This window comes from Podarcis erhardii, assembly GCF_964252035.2.
Source record: "Podarcis erhardii genome assembly, chromosome: 5".
NCBI classification, from domain to species: Eukaryota; Metazoa; Chordata; class Lepidosauria; order Squamata; family Lacertidae; genus Podarcis; species Podarcis erhardii.
Window position 1 is genome coordinate 3,722,662 of NC_138509.1, and position 21,714 is coordinate 3,744,375.

Here is a 21,714-nt window from a genome sequence, read left to right on the forward strand (position 1 = left end):
ATATACAGTGGTACCTCGGGTTACAGACGCTTCAGGTTACAGATGCTTCAGGTTACAGACGTTTCAGGTTACAGACTCTGCTAACCCAGAAATAGTACCTTGGGTTAAGAACTTTGCTTCAGGATGAGAACAGAAATCGTGCTCTGGCGGCGTGGAAACAGCAGGAGGGCCCATTAGCTAAAGTGGTACTTCATGTTAAAAACAGTTTCAGGTTAAGAACAGACCTCCAGAACGAATTAAGTTCTTAACCCGAGGTACCACTGTACATATTTTACAATACTGCATTAACAGAGTAGCCAGGAACCACAGTCCTAAGTCCAACTGACAGGTATGTGTATGTAACTCTTTTATTTAAAAGCATATGCAAAGGGAAGGGAAGGGAGAGTTGGCTACAGACATTTCTATTTTGGAAGCAGAGTTCCTCATTGATTCTTACGGGAAGTTCTACTTAATAATCAATGGAACAATTTAGACCAGGATGTGAAGAGAGCTTCACTTGCCATTTCCTGACCTTATAAGCAAAAAGTCACTAGTGCATGGTGTGTGGGTAATTGTGTTGTTGTATAAATATTCAGACCACTGTAAATATAGGGCCTTTATTCAAGGAAGCAGTGAAGCTAGATGCTTAGAACAGAATGCATTTTTGGTTCTTTCATTTCACCCATGTGGCTCTGTGGTCTGATCCACTCCATCCCCACAGCTGCTTTTCACTGTGGAAACTTACTGCTGGGATTCCCTCCCCATCCCAGATATTTATCACAACATCTTTTTTGTCTAAAACCAAAGTAAATCCTTACCTTTCCTTTTTAGATAAGACACTGTGTGCTTCATTACTGGTGGGATTAATTCGCCTTTGTTTTTAGCTTTGAGACTGTTGGAGGAAAGAAAAACAAATCTGAACAAGTTTTCTCACAGGGTTTCCATACCATTTTCTTACAGGGACAGCTCATATTTGAATCAGCTGATTACTGCAGCATTGCGTCCTGAGTGAATAAGCCATCTCAAATAAATTACAAATGAATGAAAATTCAGAGCATTTCCAAGCACCATGCTGCTCAATGGAGTCTGTTCACACGCTCAGCTGTGACTCAGCAAGCGATGAGTAATCAAACTATAACCCAGCTCATCATTGAGATGTTCCTGATCCTTTCTGTAGTATCCAGATACCAGGAACATTTCTGTAATTAACTAATCTTGTATTCCGCAGGGGTCCATAAACGTCCTTCCAAGAAAGCAAATCTTTACTACCACCTTGCGGTAAAAAAGAATGAATAGGAAGGAAAGGGGTTTTTATCCAGTGTGGCAGTCCTAGATGAAGACAGAGGTAAGCCCCCTCATCAGTGATGGATTTCTGTGGGTGATCCAAACCTGCAAAAAAGCATCTGTTTTCTGGTTCTTTACAATAAAAAGAAATTTGGTTCTGTGTAAGGAAGGCAGGGGCAGATCTACCTTGAAACTAATGAAGCTTAAGCTTCAGAGCCCCAGAAGTGACTTTGTTCCACATTGTTTACAAATGTTGGGTCTAGTAGACCCAGTTAGTTGCATGACTCAATTTGATAGGTTCCTCAGCAGATAAGTCCATGTGGAAAGGATGCTTTCAGGATCTGGCAATGTGGCATCAAAGCCAGGAACCCAATCCAAACACAGTCTGAAATCCAGTTAGGCCAGACCAGTTCCAAAGTCAGCTGGGGTTGGTCCACACATAATTAACAAAATGTACTAGTGTAAAAATGATTTTGCCTCACATACAAATGCATGGGATTTCTCATTCCTATAGATTGTATTCTACAGATTACTGAATGATTTCATTCAGTATGTAGTCATTTCACAATAATTAAGAACAGGCTTCCTTATCCTTCCTTTCTTTAACGTCTCAAAAATAAATCTGTTTCTGAGAAACCGTAGACCATGAATGTTCTGAGTTCTCTGTTGTAATGTAGGCACTCATAACTGAAGGAGTTTTAAGCATTGTGAGGAAGAGAGACTGAGAAAGAGAACAAAGAAACACATGGCGACTCATCCAGATTGAGTAAAAAGAAAACTCCTTTTTTCCAACCACATGTGAAAGAAATTGTGTGGCTTACTATTGGAGGCTGACACCAAACTGCTGGGTTGGAAGAGGGGGTCTTGGTGGAGGGATCTTCACTGCAGTAAGTGGCTTTTTCTTTTGTTTAGTCCGAAGATTTTCATCATGTCTAGTGGAGAAAAGTACACATAATATTCAAGAATGATGTTTGAATCGTTCATGTTTCTCAAGAAAAACTTACAAAGATGTATAACAAGTTCTAGAAGTTCAATCACATTGAAATCTTAATTTCAGACTGCAATCTCTTCACAGAATATTAAAACATAAAATATCAACAAAATGTACCACTTGCTATTCTCAATTCCGCACTTGCTGGAGTACACTTCATCTTATCCGATAGCTGACATCACTTGGTATTCTTCTGTATTGCACCAATATGGAATACCTTAACATTGCTGTTTATCTTCAGGTTAGGGTTTTTATTTTTTGTTTAAAGAACATATTTTAAGGAATATTTGTGAGACACACCTTAGATTAGGGCTGCCATATTTCAAAAGTGAAAATCTCTGGACACCAAAGTTGTTGAGCTTTTTTTGATTTTAATCTCAACAAAAAAATGAAACTTCTGACATGGGTTGCCATACGTCCAGATTTTCCTGGACATTGAAGAGATTCCTGCCCAGACACTGTTTCTGATGGCCGAATCCCAGTTATGTCTGGGAAATTCTGTACGTATGGTAACCCTACCTTAGATGAGATTAACCACCTAAAGCATGCAAAAGTGCAGCCATATTGGGTCTATATGGATTCAAGGCCTAGGTGAATTCTGCTAGAACACTTTTCTCATGGGTACTTCAGGTCTAAATAATGTTTTTGTTTTACAGTGGTACCTTGGGTTACATACTGTTCAGGTTACATATGCTTCAGGTTACAGACTCCGCTAACCCAGAAATAGTACCTCGGGTTAAGAACTTTGCTTCAGGATGAGAACAGAAATCGTGCTCCGGCGGCGCAGTGGCAGCAGGAGGCCCCATTAGCTAAAGTGGTGCTTCAGGTTAAGAACAGTTTCAGGTTAAGTATGGACCTCAGGAATGAATTAAGTACTTAACCCGAGGTACCACTGTAGTTTGAAAGCTGCAGCAATAATGCTGGAATCTTGGTTCTCGCAATGACCTTGAGGAGGGAGGGTGTTGTATTTTGCCTGTTTATTTTGACATCCATTGCCATGAGCTCTTTTAAAGGGGGGAAGATCTATAAATATTCTGAGTCAATAAAAATAAAAATAAATAAATAAATGCCTTTAGCCCTTTAAGATCATGAGAAAGAGAGCACCAGGAATGCAACAGGACAACGGTGTCCTGCTTCTCTGGTTGTATGGCAACTGTGTGTGTCCTGCCCTCCCTCTTTTCTGTCATTAAAGCTACACAAGAGTAAGATGAGAAAGAATTTAAGAAGAGCCCTGCTAGATCAGACAAAAGCCGCATCTCCTCCATCATCCTGTACTCAGGGTGACCCACCAGCTGCCCACAAGCAGGATATGAGCACAACAGCTGGTGCTCTTCAGGAACTGATATTCAGAAGCATATTGCCATTGATCCTGGAGGTAAGGATTAGAGGCCACTGATAGCCCCCATCCTTTAAAAGCCATCCTGGTTGTCCACCATAATCACATCTTGCAGGAGCAAATTATTTTGTTTAACTAGGCTTATCTAGTCAGCTTGTGCATCTTGGTTCAGAGACTTCTAGTGCTGGATTAAACCCTGTGGAGGCCCCAAGGCAGACAAAATCTTGGGGCGGGGGGCTGCCAAATTATCTCCTGATATATTTTTGTAATTTTCTGTCAATATCAAATCAATATTCTTTGGGTTTTTTGTCACAGGGCCCCTAAAACGCTGGTGCCTACTCTGGCAACCCGGCACTGGAGGCTTCTAACATCAATACATTCCAACTCTCCTCCAAATGCAGTACCATGGCAGGGACTTCCGGGTTAGCGCCATCGTTTAATGGCGGATTCCCTCCGAGCTCCGGAGGGAATCGGCTCTGCAGGATCGGGTCTTGTCCGTGGCGGCGACGCGGAGACCCCTAAAAATCACAGGCGCGGATGCCTGTGAACCTGGTGACTCGGCGGGCACCATTTGCGCCCCCCCCAAACTGTGAAGGAGCCTTTTTAAAGGCTTCGGAACAGGGACAGGGTGCGGCGCGGTGCTGTGAGTTCTCTGCTCCTCCTGCGGAGTGAAGCCGCAAGCCATTGACGGAGAGCGCTGACTTTTTCCTTGGAACGATTGGATTCTAAAGTAAAAAACCCGTGAGTAATATGGAATTCGGAATCTAAAGAAAAAATCTTTTTTGAATTAGGAACGAGCGGGGAAGGGTTAAAAAGGAAGTCTGCCCCCCCCCCCCGGTAGATAACTTAAAGCAAAGAACTTGCCATCTAAGGTCGAGAGGACCTTTTTAAAAGACTTTAACCCTCACGCTTTGACATTATAAGAAATTTTACCGGAGGATAAAAGCTTAATTGTGGGAGCTGAAGTTTCACCCCCCCCGGACCCGGGAGTGTCCCGCGAGAGAGCCTGCTGATGAAGTATTGAGGACTTTGACAGCTGTCAAATTGGCTGTCAGAGGGAAAAAGAGAACTTTGTTTCTGTTTGCTTCTGCTGGTTATACTTGTTACAATTTGTTGAAAATAAGGAAGGACTGTTACAATAAATTGGCTATTGGACTTGAGCTGAAAAACATTAACAAACTAAAATCCCCCTAGAGGGGGTTTAGGACATTACAACAATGGCTGGAGATGGGAGACTTCAGACTGAATTGGAAAGAACATTTGTTCTCTTGGGAAAATTACAAGGGGAAATTGATGTTTTGGCTACAAGTGTTACAACTCTGGTTTCAGCAGCAAACAATGTTGTCGAAGTTGATAAGGACTTGGAGCATGGAGCTTATACAATTGAGCAAATAGGGAAACTTGAATGTTTTGAGAATATGGAAGAGGAGATATGTGCTGTTTCTGAAGAGAAGGAAGGAGGAGCTGTAACCTCCCAGATGTCAAATGAGAGCTATAATTTGTGGCCTAACATGAAGGCAATAAAGGAAAATAACAAATTGAAGCGGAAAGCCTGGCCTGAATTGGTGAGCCTGAAATTGAGAGATACCCTTTTGTGGAGTTCTGAAGACAGAAGGATTACAAATTTGATCAAAACAAAACAAATTCCTTCCAGTAGCACCTTAAAGACCAACTAAGTCAGTTCTTGGTATGAGCTTTCGTGTGCATGCACACGAAAGCTCATACCAAGAACTGACTTAGTTGGTCTTTAAGGTGCTACTGGAAGGAATTTGTTTTGTTTTGACTATGGCAGACCAACACGGCTACCTATCTGAAATTTGATCAAGGCGGAAATCGGAGCTTTGGGGACATTTGGACTTGAAAGGAGTATGTTGGGGTACCTTATACGTTCTTTTTTTAAGTATGGAGGGCTGGCTGGGAAAAACACGGATCCTGATGGGCCGAAGCCTTTCCGAAATCTGGGGTTAAGGACTATCAAAAAGGCCAGCAGAGAGGAACTGAAAGAGATTTAAAAGCCTCGGATGTGAGATCTCCAGGCTAGACAAGTTATTGAATTGATGAACACTTGTTGGGGACGGTAACCGGGAAAGGGGTGGGTAGAGTCTGGGAATCCAAAGGGTATATAATTATAACTTGTTTTATTTTTACTCTGCTTTGTTACTTGTTTGGAACTGGGGAAAGTCGTGGAAGGGAAATTTTGGTCGACTTTAGGAAAAATGATGAAGAATGAGTAATGATGTTTAAGTATCTGATGTTTAAATTTGGATATAAGGATCTGCTGTATTGACAACTTAAATTGGAATACAAGAAGGGGAGGTGAGAGGAGGTCTGAGAAATAAGTTAACGGAAATAAGTAATGGTAATTGTATCTGTTTTAATTTTGTATTTTTGTATTTTTGTTATTTTTTGTCTTTTTTCTTTTCTTTTTGTTTTTGTATTAATTGTGAAAAATTAATAAGAACTAAGTCAGTTCTTGGTATTTTGTATTAATTGTGAAAAACTTAATAAATATATTTTTTTAAAAAACCAAAACCAAATGCAGTACCATGGCAGCTGCAACTGCAATTCTTAGCACTCTTTGACTCTATTCCTCTGACTTTATGCCCTTCATACACCTCACACTTTTGAACATCAAGAAGAGTGAATCTCTGGACTGCACATGGCTCTCTCATTTCCTCAGTTGTGGGAGGTCAGCTTCTGGGCAGAAAACCTGGGAAGGTGACCACTGTGCAAGGCTGGACCAAAGGGCCATATCATACACCGCCAGTGTTTAAGTGGACAGCTAAGATACTGTACACATACATTTGAATATTTAAAGTCGTAACAACAAGCATGCATGGGCATACTTGTATTTACAAATACACTTAGCGTACATAGACACAACGCTTGCTAGGGAACCAGATTGGCAGCCTCTGTTTGCAAAACAGCTCTGAGTTAAAATCGTAATTCTGTCACTTTTACAAGATGGAAGTATAACTCCTCCTGTACATTAACTGCATGGTTATTTATTAAGCAGGGAGGCATATATGAACGTTTAATTGTTATATATTTACATACTGGTGTACAAAACCCATTTATATAACAGCAGCACCAGTACATTTTGTTTTGTTTTATTGCTATGGCTAGTGGCTGATGCAAATAAAGATTCTTCTGATCTGATCTGCAACACCAGCTTCTGTCAGTCAACCAAAGTATGTAAAATACTGTCATGAAGCATTTTATAGCTACTTCCCTCATCCGGAGATTCAAAGTACTTTAAGGAAAATAACAGTGGCTGCAACTGGGAGTTCTGGTGACATGAGAATTGCTGGAACACTCCACTGGTAATCTATTGAGGCTTCTGGCCTTTATGGCTGGATAGGCTTGAAAGCGTGAGCAATCCCTGCTGAAAAACCAGAAGTCAGAGAAGAAGCTGGTTGCCAGTGGTTTAAGGCAGGGGTTTAGTGTGCTCTGCAACTCCCCTACAAGGAAAAGTTGCTGCATTTTGGACTTTTTAGTTTAGAGAGAAGACAAGTCAGAGGTGACAGGATAGAAGTTTATAAAACTATGCATGGCATAGTGAGAGTGGTTAGAGGAAAGTCATTAGCATTAGAACTTGTGAAGCTGATGGCTGGAAGATTCAGGACAGATAAAATAAAGTATTTCTTCACCCAGTGCAGTGTTGAACTAATGGAAGATAAGGCTGTCCACAGCTACTAGCCACGGTGGCTATGTTCTGCCTCCAGGGTCAGAACCATTATACGTCTGAGCACCAGTTGCTAGCGACTGCAGGTGCGCAGAGTACTGTCATGCTCATGCCCTGCTTGTGGGCCCCCCAGAGGCATCCATCCGGTCAGCCATTGCAAGAACAGGATGCTGGACTAAATGGGCCATTGGTCTGATCCAGCAGGCTCATCTTACATTCATATGTTATCATAATGAAGTAAAATAAGTAAAGTAGGAACACATTTCACATAATGTTCACATAATTTGAAGAAGTTGCAAAAACCAGCTTTTCTCGGTGCACAGTTTGGATTACTGGAGGCAGAATTTCCTTTTCCTTTTCAACGCAGAATAAATACAGCCCAAATGAAATTCTGCTGCATAACTTACAAGGCTGGTCCACGTGTAACCCCTGCAGATACCTATTTACTTTCTCTGTGGTGAATCATTCAACATTTCTTAGATGTTATTACTGGTGACAATGCACTTTGTACGATAACATGTAGCCAAGTTTGATCAGGTATATCAAACATTTAATCAGACAGAAATTTAGTGAAGTTGTCTGAAAAAGGAAAACAATTTAATATAAGACCTTTCCCCCCCCTTTTTTAAAAGAAGAACCTTAAGGACTGTTTTGAACGTGTTACATACCGAATAACTTCTTGAGGGATCTTAAGTTGGTCGTATTTAAGATGGTCTCTTAGGTCACTCAGGTAATTCAGATAGATTACCTTTTTTCCAAACTTGTGACTAAAAATATAAGAAAATTTATACAAACACAGGAATTAGGAATATTTCCTGAAAGTGTTACTTTAATATTATGAAACCTAAAAGTCAGCGTGAGTGCCCAAAGTGGACTATGATTAAAGCAGCCAAGGCACAAGATGCGTTCATTTTCATTTGATCAAACATAAAGATACCATGCTTGAGTCTAATTTGAATAAAAATGACTGTCTTCCATCCTAATATAACTGCTATTTGCATAGATATAGAAACCATTGTTTTGAGAGGGAAACAAAAACCTTTATTTTAATGCAGCATAAAAAATGTATGGAAAGAGTATGTTCTGTTAAGCTTTCTATGTCAATAGTTAAGTGAAAAAAAATAGACCTTATTGCTGGCAAAGCAATTTGTGCCTTGCTTTATATGGAAAGATTAAATTGTATGGCAGCAGTTTCCATAGGTCCAATTCTTCACTGCCTTGACAGAATGGAAACCCCCTTCCTGCTCCTGCTAATATCTGGATGTAGGTGTCAGTGTTGGCTGTGTAGTTTCTATTCTGCTACAGCTCGGATTCCAATGCAAACCAATTAATGTTGCTATTATTAGGATATTCCACACTATTCTTTTCAATGCAAAGGAAACCCAATGCAAATTAGGGGGGAGGGGAATTACCAATTATATATCATTTGTGGAATGAAAACAGCAATGAATATTCACTGGATTGATTTCTGTTCCAGATGCATGATGAATAAGTAAACACTGGGAATTTCCACTCCCATTTCCATTGGAATTCTCTGACAATCCCACATGTGTTGCAGGAATAATTTGATGTTGTTGTTTTTCTGGCGAGAACTTTGATCCCTACAAAGGGCTACACTTCCCAAGCAGAAATGATCTTATCTGCCCCTTCCACATGGTTCCTGCAGTCAGAGGGGCATGGGAAAGAAGCTTGGAAGCTTTTCCCGTATTGCTGTGATAGCATACACTACAGACAAACTTGATGAAGCACTAAAGAGTCTTCTCTCTTTTTTAAAGATAGTGTCAGAAGCAGTTCGTCCAATATTCAACGGGAGTGAGCTGAAATTGTTCCAAGAAAGATGATTAAGGGTCTGGAAACCAAGTCTTATGAGGAACAGTTGAGAGAGATGGGTGTGCCAATACATGGAACTGATGAACCAAGAAATAGAATGGAAAATAAAACAAATGAGGCAAAAAACTTTTGAATCAGCTGACAAATGTGGGAAATTGCTGTCATGGCAATTGAAAAAGAGACAAAAGCTGAACACTGTGACGTCCCTTGAAGTAGAGGGAAAATTTATAAATAAACCAAATGAAATTAGTAATTGTTTTCAAAGTTTCTTTAAGAAATTATATGCACAAGGGCCGAAAGATGAACAAGAGATAGAAGAATTTATTAAAAAATATGGACTATCAAAGATCTCGGAAAAAAATAAGAGGAGTTTAAATGAAAAAATTACGAATCAGGAAATCGAGGGTGCCATCCAGAATATGCAACCAGGAAAATCACCAGGGCCAGATGGACTGACGGCAAGATACTATAAAGAAATGAAGGAATGGTTAATACAACCACTGAAAGAAGTGTGTAACCAAATTTTGGAGGGGAAAAAGGCTCCCGAATCGTGGAAAGAAGCATTCATCTCACTTATACCGAAGACAGAAACTGAGAAACATCAAGTTAAGAACTACCGCCCTATATCACTCTTAAATGTGGATTATAAAATTTTTGCAGACATTTTAGCAAAAAGATTTTAAAAAGTGTTGTTAGAGGAGATTCATAAAGATCAAACAGGCTTTCTCCCAGGGAGACATATGTCAGATAATGTAAGGAATATTATAGATATTTTGGAACTACTGGAGACTGATATAAATAGAAAAGCAGTTTTAATTTTTGTGGATGCGGAGAAAGCCTTTGACAATATCTCTTGGAGTTTTATGAAGAGGAATCTCCATGGGATGGGGGTAGGCCAAAACTTTGAAAACGGTATAGGTGCAATATATTCAGAGCAAAAAGCTAAATTAATTGTGAATGGTGTAGTCATGGATGAAATTCCAATAGAAAAAGGGACACGACAGGGTTGCCCAATATCCCCTCTATTGTTTATATCGGTCCTGGAGGTGTTGTTGAATATGATTAGAAGGGACCAGCTGGTTGAAGGAATACACCTCGGAGCTAAACAATATAAGTTAAGAGCATTTGCAGATGATCTAGTTTTGACTTTACAACAGCCAGGAGCCAGCACAAAAAGAGTTTTAGAGTTAATTGAAATATTTGGTCAGGTGGCTGGTTTTAAATTAAACAAACAAAAGACAAAGGTACTGGAAAAAAATCTAACGATGGGGGAAAAAGATAGTTTTCAAAGAGAAACTGGCTTGGAGATAACAAAAAAGGTGAAATATCTAGGGGTGAATCTAACATCTAAAAATATGAATTTGTTTAAAGACAACTATGAGAAATGTTGGTCGGAAGTGAAGAAAGATTTTGACACATGGTCTAGATTGAGATTATCCTTGTTAGGCCGAATTGCTGTTATTAAGATGAATGTATTGCCGAGATTGTTGTTTTTGTTCCAGACACTACAAATTATAGATAAGATGGATTGTTTCAAGAAGTGGCAGAAAGATATATCAAAATTTGTCTGGCAGGGCAAAAAACCCAGAATAAAATTTAAGATTTTAACTGATGCAAAAGAAAGGGGGGGTTTTGCGCTGCCGGACTTAAGACTCTATTATGAAGCAGCAGCTTTCTGCTGGCTGAAGCAATGGCTACTTCTTGAAGACACAGATATTTTAGATTTGGAAGGGTATGATAACAATTTTGGCTGGCATGCATATTTATGGTATGACAAGGCAAAGATCTATAAAGGCTTTAAAAATCATATTGTCAGGAAAGCTTTATATAATGTTTGGAATCGATATAAGGATTTGCTGGAAAATAAAACACCCAGATGGTTGTCACCAATGGAAGCTAGAGCAGTTAAAAAACTTAATATGGATTCAAATTGGCCGAAATATAGTGAAATTATAGAGTATGATGGTGAAAAAGTCAAATTACAGAGCTTTGAGAAATTAAAATCCAAAGTTCGAGACTGGTTACATTATTATCAGATAAATGAGACTTTTAAGCAGGACAAGAAATTAGGATTTCAGAAAGAGAGGTCAAAATTGGAAACAGAACTGTTAGAGACCAATATTAAGAATCTGTCTAAAATGTATAACTTGTTGCTGAAATGGAATACACAGGATGAAACAGTTAAATCAGCTATGATTAAGTGGGCACAAGATGTTGGTCATGATATTATGTTTGCTGACTGGGAGCAGTTATGGACCACAGGCCTTAAATTTACGGCATGTAGTGCCTTGAAAGAAAACATAATGAAAATGATCTATAGGTGGTACATGACTCCAGTCAAGCTTGCAAAGATATATCATTTGCCCAATAATAAATGCTGGAAATGTAATGAATGCGAAGGAACTTTCTATCATCTTTGGTGGACCTGCCCTAAGGTTAAAGCCTACTGGGAAATGATCTATAATGAAATTAAGAAAGTCCTTAAGTGGACATTTGCAAAGAAACCGGAGGCTTTTCTCTTGGGCATCGTCGGCCAATTGGTACCAAAGAAAGATAAAACCTTTTTTATGTACGCAACCACAGCAGCAAGAATTCTCCTGGCAAAGTATTGGAAGATGCAAGAATTACCTACTCTGGAAGAATGGCAGACGAAGGTGACTGAATTTATGGGACTGGCAGAGATGACCGGCAGAATCCGTGATCAAAGGAGAGAGACGGTGGAAGAAGACTGGAAAAAATTTAAACTATATCTTAAGAACTGTTGCAAAATTTCGGACTGATAAAATGTTAAGGGTCAAGAAATAAAGAACTATAGCTGTAAATAGTTAAGTTAAGAAAATTTTGAGGGAAACGAAATATTGAAAAGGAATGAAGGATTGCTAAAAATTTCTGAAACAGGGGTGCAGTGAAGGGGAGGCGTGGGGAAGTCATGTGTTGTTTATTTGTGTGTTTTTTGGTTTTATGAAAATTAATAAAAATTATTACAAAAAAAAAAAAAGAGAGAGAGATGGGTGTGTTTAGTTTGGGAAAGAGGAGACTGACAGGAGATATGACAGCCATCTTCAAATATCTCAAGGAATGTCACATGGAAGATGGAATAAGCTTGTTTTCTCCTGCTCCAGAGGGTAGGAGCTGAACCAACAGTTTCAAGTTGCAAGAAATGAGATTCTGACTAAACATCAGGAAGAACTTTCTGACAACAAGAGCTGTTCAACAGTGGAAGAGTCTCCCTCGGGAGGCGGTGGACTCTTCTTCCTTGGAGGTTTTTAAGCAAAGGATGGATGGCCATCTGTCATGAACGCTTTAGCAGAGATTCCTGTATTGAGGGGTTGGACCAGATGACTTGTGGTGCCTTCTAATTCTACAATTCTATGATGCTGGGATGATTCACATCAAAATTTGAGAAGATGTTTGCCTATTTGTTTCCATTACATTCACTCAGGACAATAATAGCCTCAGCACTCCACTCCTGTATGGTGTGTGCTCACTAACTAGACATTTACTCACTGATATTTGGGGTCTGTAAATCAGCAGAATTGGCTCCCACTGCTTTTGGGATCAATATCCCAAATTATCATGATGCTTTGTCCCTCCCACAGTTGTCCCTATGCGCATGGGACTCTGCGGCTGGCAGTCTGTGCAAGACCATTTCACACAGGGAAGCACAAATCTCTTTGTCTCTTGAACTACACGTCCTAGATTAACAGCATGCTCTCCCTTTTGTAGAGAAGGATTTGGGCCAGAAACTCACTGTTCAAAATATTGATCATTCTGTTCAAACTCTGCTTCTGATTGGCTCCAGCACACCTTACAAGGTCCAAACACTATGAACATAGGATAGGATACCCATAAACATAATCAAGCATGATCTAGAACTTAATGGTAATGGGGGTAAAGTCTCAGATCTCTGGGCCCCAGAGAGAGTACCCTTTCATGTATCCCTTACTTGGACCCTGAAAATAAGACACAAATTGGGCTAACATACTGTTAATATTATTCCCATTTCTGTAAATTATTCTGCAGAATAGCATTGAAAGCCCAGCTCTGCATGCACCAGCACCCTCTAGTGGAAGACAGCAGAAATTTTAATTAGAAGAAATTAATTAACGCAAAGAGTTGGCTTCTGCTGTCAAGGAAGTACTTTTACAGAATTAACACACTTGATCCTCAAATGTGTACAAACCTAGTTAGGCCTTCCAGGATGTTCTTCCATGATAAAATGAAGCATTTATGCCAGCCTATTAGCGAATTCCAAAAGAAAAACACACACGAACAAGCAAAACCAGATTGCGTTACCCATGGAAGCAGTGCCTTAAATAATTTGCTCTTCACCTCAGGAGGGCTTCCTGTTCTGCAGAATCTGCTACCTTGACATCAATGTTTTATGGTTTTGCTGCTTTCTAATGGCATGGAACCCAGCCCTTTCACTCTCTCCCTGACTGGAAAAAGCCAACTTCAAGGATGGGGTGGAGATAAACATGAGTGTTTCCAATCACTGGAAAAGGCACCCAACACCTACTCCTACGCCCATGAACCTCTAAACTATTCTTCCTCTCAGCTTGAAACAGAAGAAAGAAAGCAGTTCTTCTCAGGTGCCTTGTAAGTTCTTGGATTTGGAAACTTCTTGAACATTAAACACACAAACACACACACACAAATGTTCTCTGAATCTCAGCCCACCAGCTGAAATCTAAGGGAGGGGACTTTTAGCAAAAGGAGCTCTGAAGATGAAAAGAACTCCACTAGATCCCATATGTACCTAAGCACCACACTAATGGAGAGGATCTAGACCAGAGCGGTCCATGTTTTCATACCAAGTGGGCTGCAAGAGTACTTGGACATGGGACCTGTGGGCCACACACTGCCTTGTTGTGTAGGAGGCATTATCTGATGCCCCAGGGCTTTGGGAAGGAGGTGCAAGGCTCTGGCAGGGTCCTAGAGCCCTCTCACCTCCCCCCCCCCAGCTAGGAAAGTGCTAACTAGGCTTTGGGAAGGAGGCAGGAGTACTCTAGGATGCTGGGAAGTTAAGTCTTATGAACTCACTGAGATTTAGTTCCATCAACACATGTTTAGGATCAGACAGCAAGTAACAGAGGAGAAAGTATCTGACATCAACAGAGTGAGCACAATGGAACAGAGTGGGAAGAGTGAGAACTCTGAACACAGTAAACAGCAAAGTTAGGAGGAAACATAAAATAAAATAATTTCACGTACTCATGCCTAGTCCTCATCACCCATAATATACCGGGTATTTCATTGGCAGGCTCCCCAAGTATTTTTACCTTGTGATTTCTATAACACAGATGTTTCTAGAAATCCACTTAACAATAACAAAAAAGCAAACTACCCTTCAGCTAAGCACAAAATTGTCTTCAGCAAACCAATATGTACCTGATTAGAGGTTTAAAAATGTTCCAAATAATTTTTATGAAATTGGTTGGATGTACAATGTAGAGCGCTTTCAGATTTTTCTTATACCTGCAGAAAAGAAAATTAAATTGTTAGGAGACTTCTGAACGTTACATGCTGTAGTGGAGTGGAGCTGCAATTGAATGTGGGGGGAGTTTTTATTACTGGAACATTATACAGTATTCGTTTCAAGTACATCTAATTCAGAGGAATTGAATGTAAAATGAAAAGAAGAAATGGTCAGTCCTGATGGAACTGAAGTAGGTGAAGATTATACAGCGATTACATTACAAACCAGTATCTGAATTGTTTTGTGGGTATAATAATGGTGGGGAAAATCTCTCTAAATGGAAAAAAAAGTGTGTGGGAAATGGAGAAAGAAAAAAGGTAGCAAGAAGGGAGAAGATCTTTAGAAATTCAAGAGATGGAAACCATTATTTGATTCCAATTTCTGTTATTCATTCATTAAAAAAGAAAGTTTCACACTGGAATGAATTTCCAACTTAATCATTTTCCTTTAAGTATTTTACTTCGCATTCTTAAAGATACCTGGAATATGGCATTGACCATAATGATATATGATCAGCACAGCCTTCTTTATAGTAACATGTTGGAGGCAGCCAGAGGAGCTCATTAAGATGCCCACACATCCATATGAGGAGCAAGTTTAACAAGTGCCCTTCCTTGCCCTGCCCAGTGCTGCTACTATCTCCCAAAGTATTTTTAAACCAAGTTCATAGTAGTCACAGGGGTTGCTGGGTGGGCTAGGTGCACCCCCACCCTGAATATCCTTTGTTTTACCCCTCTTCTGTCTAGACCTGTCACTCCTGAGCTATGCAAGATGTACTGACAGTTGAGCTGTGGGTGGTTGGAGGCAGGAAAAATTAGGTTAAATCTGTTATTGATGTGGTGCTATGCCAGTGCAAAAGATTTCTAGGACTTTGTAGCACTGCAAGGCAAATCCAAAGGAGTGAATACTCCTTTGTGCATTCTAAGTTCATGGTGGTTGGGATTCTAGTAACAGGTGCAGGTTGCCTTAGAGTTTGACCGATTTGCCAGGCATATGGAGCTTCCTGCTTGTTCACTATTTTTCTGCATGAGGACAGGGACAAACAGGCGAATTTCTTGCAGAAGTGAAAACATCACTATGGGATCCAGCAGCTTGCACTCCATCAACCCAGGGAGACTAAAGACAGCAATTCTCCCTCTCCTCGCAATGTTATTTCTATCCCATGCAACAATTGTGAAGTCAGAATGCTTCTGATATGCCAAAAGCCTGGTAAATATTGTTAATCTGTTTTAAATCATGCCACCCTAATCATATAGGACAAAGTTCATCTAGATCTCCTCCCTTCTGTGAATGAGTGCCACAGGCCTTTCTGCAAAGGCAGCTTAAGCTCTAGGTTATTGTGATGACAAAAATAGGAAGACCAAATATGTGCTATCACGTGCGCCAGGAAGAGGGGGGCAGGATGGAAATGCAATCAATTTTTAATTAAAAGTGGGAAAAACCTGGCCAAACGATGCCTTTATAATGGTGATTTTTTTAATTTTTATTTTTAAAAAGCATAATTTAGAAAACATACTTCCTGTCAAATTCTTTGTAGGCGCTTTGCAACCAACTCAGGGAGGGTTTATTCTTACTGTTCAGTCCATAGTGAAAGTAGACCACTGTGTAATCATTTTCCACATACTGGTCCAGTGCATACTTTAAATATCTGGAATAAAAGAACACACCAATAAATACACTGTATTTTCACTGTGGTTCTTTAGCTCTAAAGAAAAGAAGGAATACAGGTGCCCAATGGCCTGATACATACTATTTTCATGTTTCATACCAAACATTGAACATCCCCCACAGGACTTGCTAGTATTAAAAGCTTGTTCAGAGATCATTCAAATACAAAGAAAGAGCATAATTCAATGATGAAGTGAATGATGCTCGATTTTACGGCTGACAATTGGAAAGCTATAATGGATGTAGCCCCCGCCCTGCCCTGCCTGTTGACACATGAGTGAAAATAAGAAAAGACTTACTCTAATAACCGTCTGTGATTAAGTTGATAGGAAGGAGGCAAACGGCAGCAACTGAAAGCAATCACTTTTCTCCCCAAATTATCATCACCTGGTAAACCAACAAGAGTTTAGTTATCAGGGTGATAATTTCACTCTAAATGCACATGTTTTAAATGCAAAGCTTTTCATGCTGGAGGACAAAAGTTTAATAGGAGGATGTAAGATAAATTGAGAGTGGATCAGCAATTATTAAAAACAAGCTGTTGTGGGGAGCTACTTCTCCCCCAACTCCTCTCCCAAATATCATGCAGATAACCATGTTCACAAATGGGGCTTCTGGGCTGCACTGACACAAAACCACTTGTTGCTAGAGCTTCTGAATCTATTGATGGGCCCCTGCACTCCCAGCCTGGTTTGCTCCTCCTTTGGGGTGGGATGAGGAGAGGGAGAGAGGAGAAAAAAGGAAATGAAAGAAGTGAGAGGTGGTTTCTCCCAATGCCTGCCCTATAGGAGCAGGGGTGGGCATTTGGAGAGGATCCCTAACTTGGGGGGGGGGGAGGAGAGAGGCTAGCAGGACAAACTGTGTTCAATAATCAATACAGGACACAGCATTTTACACTGAAATATGGGAAGATGCCGTATTATACAGGATGAGTGGCAACCCTACATCTGAATATCTGAGCAAGGGTTGATGAGCCAGTAAGATTGCTGACTTACACACAGGTAAGCTGAGAAACCTTCAATAGGATCTTTAGCCCACTCCTCTGTGTGTGAACAACTTGAGATGCTCTCCTCTGTTTTCACACTTGCATAAGCCAAAATATATACATACATAAACACATGAGTGAACAGCTGAACCTCAAAATAAGTGAATGGTCCTGCCAAAGCTTCTCTCAGGACTCACACTGTGGGCAGGGATGCTGCACCAGAGTCACGCATGTCTCTTGGGAGAGATGCAGTGACTTGGGCACACACAGGCTCCGTGCTGCCCAAACAGTCTGCCTGCTGCCTCCCCCCGCCCCCCAGCTGTAGGGCAGCTGAGTAGGAGAGGCAGGCAGACTCCAGAGGCCCCACCCCTATGGGCCCCACCCCTATGGGCAGCTCGCCCTGCCCCTGGGTGCGCCGCCCCAGGCACCTGAGGGGCTTCCTCCACCGCTGACTGTGGGAAAGATGAGCCCTTTGTCTGTGCCTTGTCATCACGCGAGAAAAAGCTACACAAAGTGGGAAGATCCTTGGATATTGTTGCTGTTGTTAATTTGCATCCCACCTTTTCTCCAAAGTGTTCAGGGTTTGTTTTTCACACATTTCTCCCCTTCTCCATTTTATCATGACAACATCCCTGTGTGGTAGTTAGGCAAACAGACAGTGACTGGCCCAAGGCGACTCAGTGCCCTTCATGGCTGAGGGATTTGAACCCTGGTCTCCCAGTCCCAGTCCGACACTTGGATTGGAAGCAAGATGCCAGAGATCGGTCCGAGTGAGGGGCTGATCTGGTCACCCATTTGCTTCTCTTCTATTTGCAGGCTTCTATTTTTGCCCTAATCCTCCAAGGGACTGTATTTCTTTATTACAGGTTAAATAACTTAAAGCAGAAAAATTAAACGATTTGCAAATACAAAGAAGATGCCAAAGAGGTTTTCAGCAAACATACCTACAAGGTGAAGTATATTATGTCTGGCCACATCATAATATGGGTGTGTTGGGCTTATTTCAGCATCACCATTTGACACAGAAGCAAATGATACCTGGCTCCCTTCAAGTTCTGCATTTTCGGCCTCATCTTTCCTTAATTCTGAAGCAAAAAGCATATTTAGGTATATTTACAAAAAAACAACAACCCAGTAACTCAGGACCAAATAATTAAAAAAAGAATACTGTTCTTTATTAATATATTCCAGTTATTCAGATGCCAAGTACTTCTAGTCCAGATTCCTGTTTGCTGCCAAGCAAATCCATCTGGGCAGCTCACAACTGGGGCTTGAAGGCTGCCACTCTCCCTTGCTGGGGTTTCCAGTATTGACAGGTCTGTGACCAGTGCTAGATGGTGAAATTGCCCACTCCCCCTTTAAAGCCATATAAGCCAATGACAATCACTGTGTTTTTATGGCAGTGAATTTCCAGTGATGGGTTTTTAATTTTGTCTATTTTACTTTTTTTAATTTATAAAATTTCTATACCGCCCTCATTCGAAGATCAAAGGGCAGTTTACAATACAAAACACAAAAATACATACAAGAATAACAAACAAAACCAATAACCCTCCCACACACAGTTATTTGTTTTTATTGAATCTGTGTTCATACAACAGTTATCCAAAATGCCTATGTATTTGTTATAAAACGCTACTGTTTGATGTCGCGATAGCTCAGTCTGTAGTGCATGAGACTGGTGCATGAGTGCATGGTTTGATTCCATGTTGGACAGACGATTCCTGCATTGCAGGGAGGTTGATCAGATGACCCTTGTGGTGTCTTCCCACCCTGCAATTCTAAATCTATGATGCTTTGCATTGAACATGGCACTAATGAACCCGTGCTGATATGAACAGCTGAAGGGGGTGAAAGCTGTGAGATGCATCAGGAGTGGGGCAGGGGACAACTTCACTCTAGTAATGGGAACACATCCTTATTGAGATTTTCAAAATGTGTTCCTGGAGTTCCCTAGAAACTCATTAAGGATTTCTTCTCAATGAGAAGACTAGCTGCTCTGAAAAACAACAGTCTGCCACTGCCTGTCTCTGTACTGTGTGGCCACAGGAGAGAAATGGTGAACCCCAGAGTCCAGTCCATGGCCCTGCAAACTGGCTACACCTGGTGTAGGAATCAACAATGTGAGTAGAGTGGACTGGATATATTTTCTTAAGACGACAGCTTCCAATATATCTTCCCACAATGAGGGAAAGCCTTCCTGGAGAGAGAAACCACTGAAAACTGCTCCTTTAACATAGCATTATAATAGGAATGTGTACAAATTAATGGAAAACATTGATGTTACAGTTGTTACTGTGAAGATTTTCTGCATATCTGGTGAAGAGGCCCTCTAAAAAATTTTGGAAGGAGATGGTTAGCATTAACAGCACCAATGCTATTGGCACATCACATTTACAGTGGTGCCCCGCAAGACGAATGCCTCGCAAGACGAAAAACCCGCTAGACGAAAGGGTTTTCCGTTTTGGAGGTGCTTTGCAAGACGAATTTCCCTATGGGCTTGCTTTGCAAGACGGAAATGTCTTGCGAGTTTTTCCAACTTTTTTTCCCTCCCCCCCCCTTTTTCTAAGCCGCTAAGCCGCTTATCCGCTTAGCCGCTAAAAGCCGCTAAGTCGCTAATAGCGCTAATCTGCTAATGGGCTTGCTTCGCAATACGAAAAAACCGCTAGACGAAGAGACTCGCGGAACGGATTCTTTTCGTCTTGCGAGGCACCACTGTATCAGAAAGTTTAAAGAGCAGTGTAAAGATCCTGGATAACAAATTAATCATTAACTTTTAATTAATAATTCATATAATTATTAATACAGATTGGATTGGATTGATCTTTATTACGGCCATTGGCCCGTTACACGACAGTTTCCCATACCAACATATTATACTTAAACCTCCAAATTTAAAATCGCCTAAACTTACAAAAGACAAACCGGAACCGAAGCAAAACAAAAACAAGGACGACCATCATACATTACAATAAATTTGTAACCTATACATCGCCCTCTGCTCATAAATTAATCAAGGATATCAATGGTGATATCGCCTAAAACATAGATCATGGTTTAAAACAATGGTGATATCACCTAAAACATAGATCATGGTTTAAAGGGGTTATCCGAGCCACACAGGAGACCGTTTCTCTTCAGAAATAGTTAACTATCACAATGCCAATTTTCACATTGCATAAAGCATAAGCCATTGCACTTATGTTAAAAGTGACATATTTTAATAGCAAGGAAGAAACAGTTTTATACAGACACTATTTTGTAAAGTTAAAATGTAAAAATGATCAGGCATTAACTCTAATGGAAATCTATTAATATTAAATATTAGCTTATGTCATTATTTATCAAAGTGAATAGGCAATGCTTTCTTAATGGACCAGTAAACACTGTTAGTATGTTTAAAAAGTAAGAATTATATTATTTCCGCGTCACATTAAGCATCCCTCTAGTCCAGCAGCCAACCAGATGCTTCTGGAAGTTCATGAGCAGGGTAAGGGGGTGATGGCAACCTGCTGTTATTTGTTCCAGGCATCCAAGCACTCAAAGGTATACTGCTTCCAACTACAGAGGATTGTTCTTACATGCAATGATTTGTGTGCAATTTCCTCCCTTTTATGTATTAGTGGTGAGATACAATTTATGTTTTCTGAATAAACAGGGTTTTCAAAAGTCAAATTTCTATATTATTATATGTTAGAATTGATTCCCCCCCCCAAAAAAAAATGATGGGCCCCCTAATGAGTTGGCCATATGGTTATGTTCATTGGAACATCTTCAAAAGATAACACACAATCAGGAGGTCTCTAGCCTCATTCAATACTTGTCTGTTTAGAGTAATGACTCCCATTTGTGCCACAATATGTGATGATAGCATTATTCCAATAGCCTAGAATTTCACTGGGAACACATGCCAATAATTCATTTAAACTGTGTGTATTAAACTAACTTTCAACCTTAATAGCTTTTGATAATAAGGTACATGCCAGTGCAGCGGTTGTAACTCAAAAATATTACACTATCCTGGCAAAAGTTTTTTACTTAGGGAAGAATGTCTTCTAAATCATCTGGAAATATATAGAAGATACCACTTGATGGGCAGTAATAGATCTATCTATAGTTTACCTATTTCAGCTAACTTTTCAAAATCGATTTCTGACATGCCTTCCATATACAAAGCTATCCAATGCAGACAATGTTGTCTTCTAGTTCTTCAGTCCTTGATCAACCCTAAAAAAAACACGAAAATTATTAGAATCAGAGAGAAGGAGAAAAGCTTCACCGGAGCATAGTTTTAGGGCTCAGTTCCAGAGACATCTTGTTGCAGCTGTGCTAGGCACTCAGCATTGCATGACCTTTCTGCAAGTTTCTCTTGTAATAAAAAGAAGGCACCTATTTGCTTATTTCTTATTAAATTCATCAAACACCTTTCCAAGAGTGGGCAGATCAGTATGGATCTTCAGGAAACTGTCTGAGTGAT

The 21,714-nt window shown here is 40.3% G+C and overlaps 1 protein-coding gene across 3 annotated transcripts in view; it reads right to left on the minus strand.

Annotated features, from left to right (window-relative positions):
• The window catches only part of LOC309341479 (rho GTPase-activating protein 8-like), a 45,225-nt gene that overhangs the window by 12,970 nt on the left and 10,541 nt on the right, over positions 1-21,714 (minus strand). For all 3 annotated transcript variants that reach the window (XM_081861011.1, XM_081861009.1, XM_081861010.1), the window contains exons 2-9: positions 21,360-21,464; positions 18,182-18,322; positions 16,552-16,639; positions 16,101-16,232; positions 14,497-14,583; positions 7,944-8,042; positions 2,085-2,195; positions 798-871 (exon numbers count right to left, since the gene is read on the minus strand). In XM_081861011.1, coding sequence (XP_081717137.1) covers positions 798-871; positions 2,085-2,195; positions 7,944-8,042; positions 14,497-14,583; positions 16,101-16,232; positions 16,552-16,639; positions 18,182-18,322; positions 21,360-21,405 — 778 coding nt within the window. In that variant the 5' untranslated portion in view covers positions 21,406-21,464. The remainder of the gene's footprint in view (positions 1-797; positions 872-2,084; positions 2,196-7,943; positions 8,043-14,496; positions 14,584-16,100; positions 16,233-16,551; positions 16,640-18,181; positions 18,323-21,359; positions 21,465-21,714) is intronic.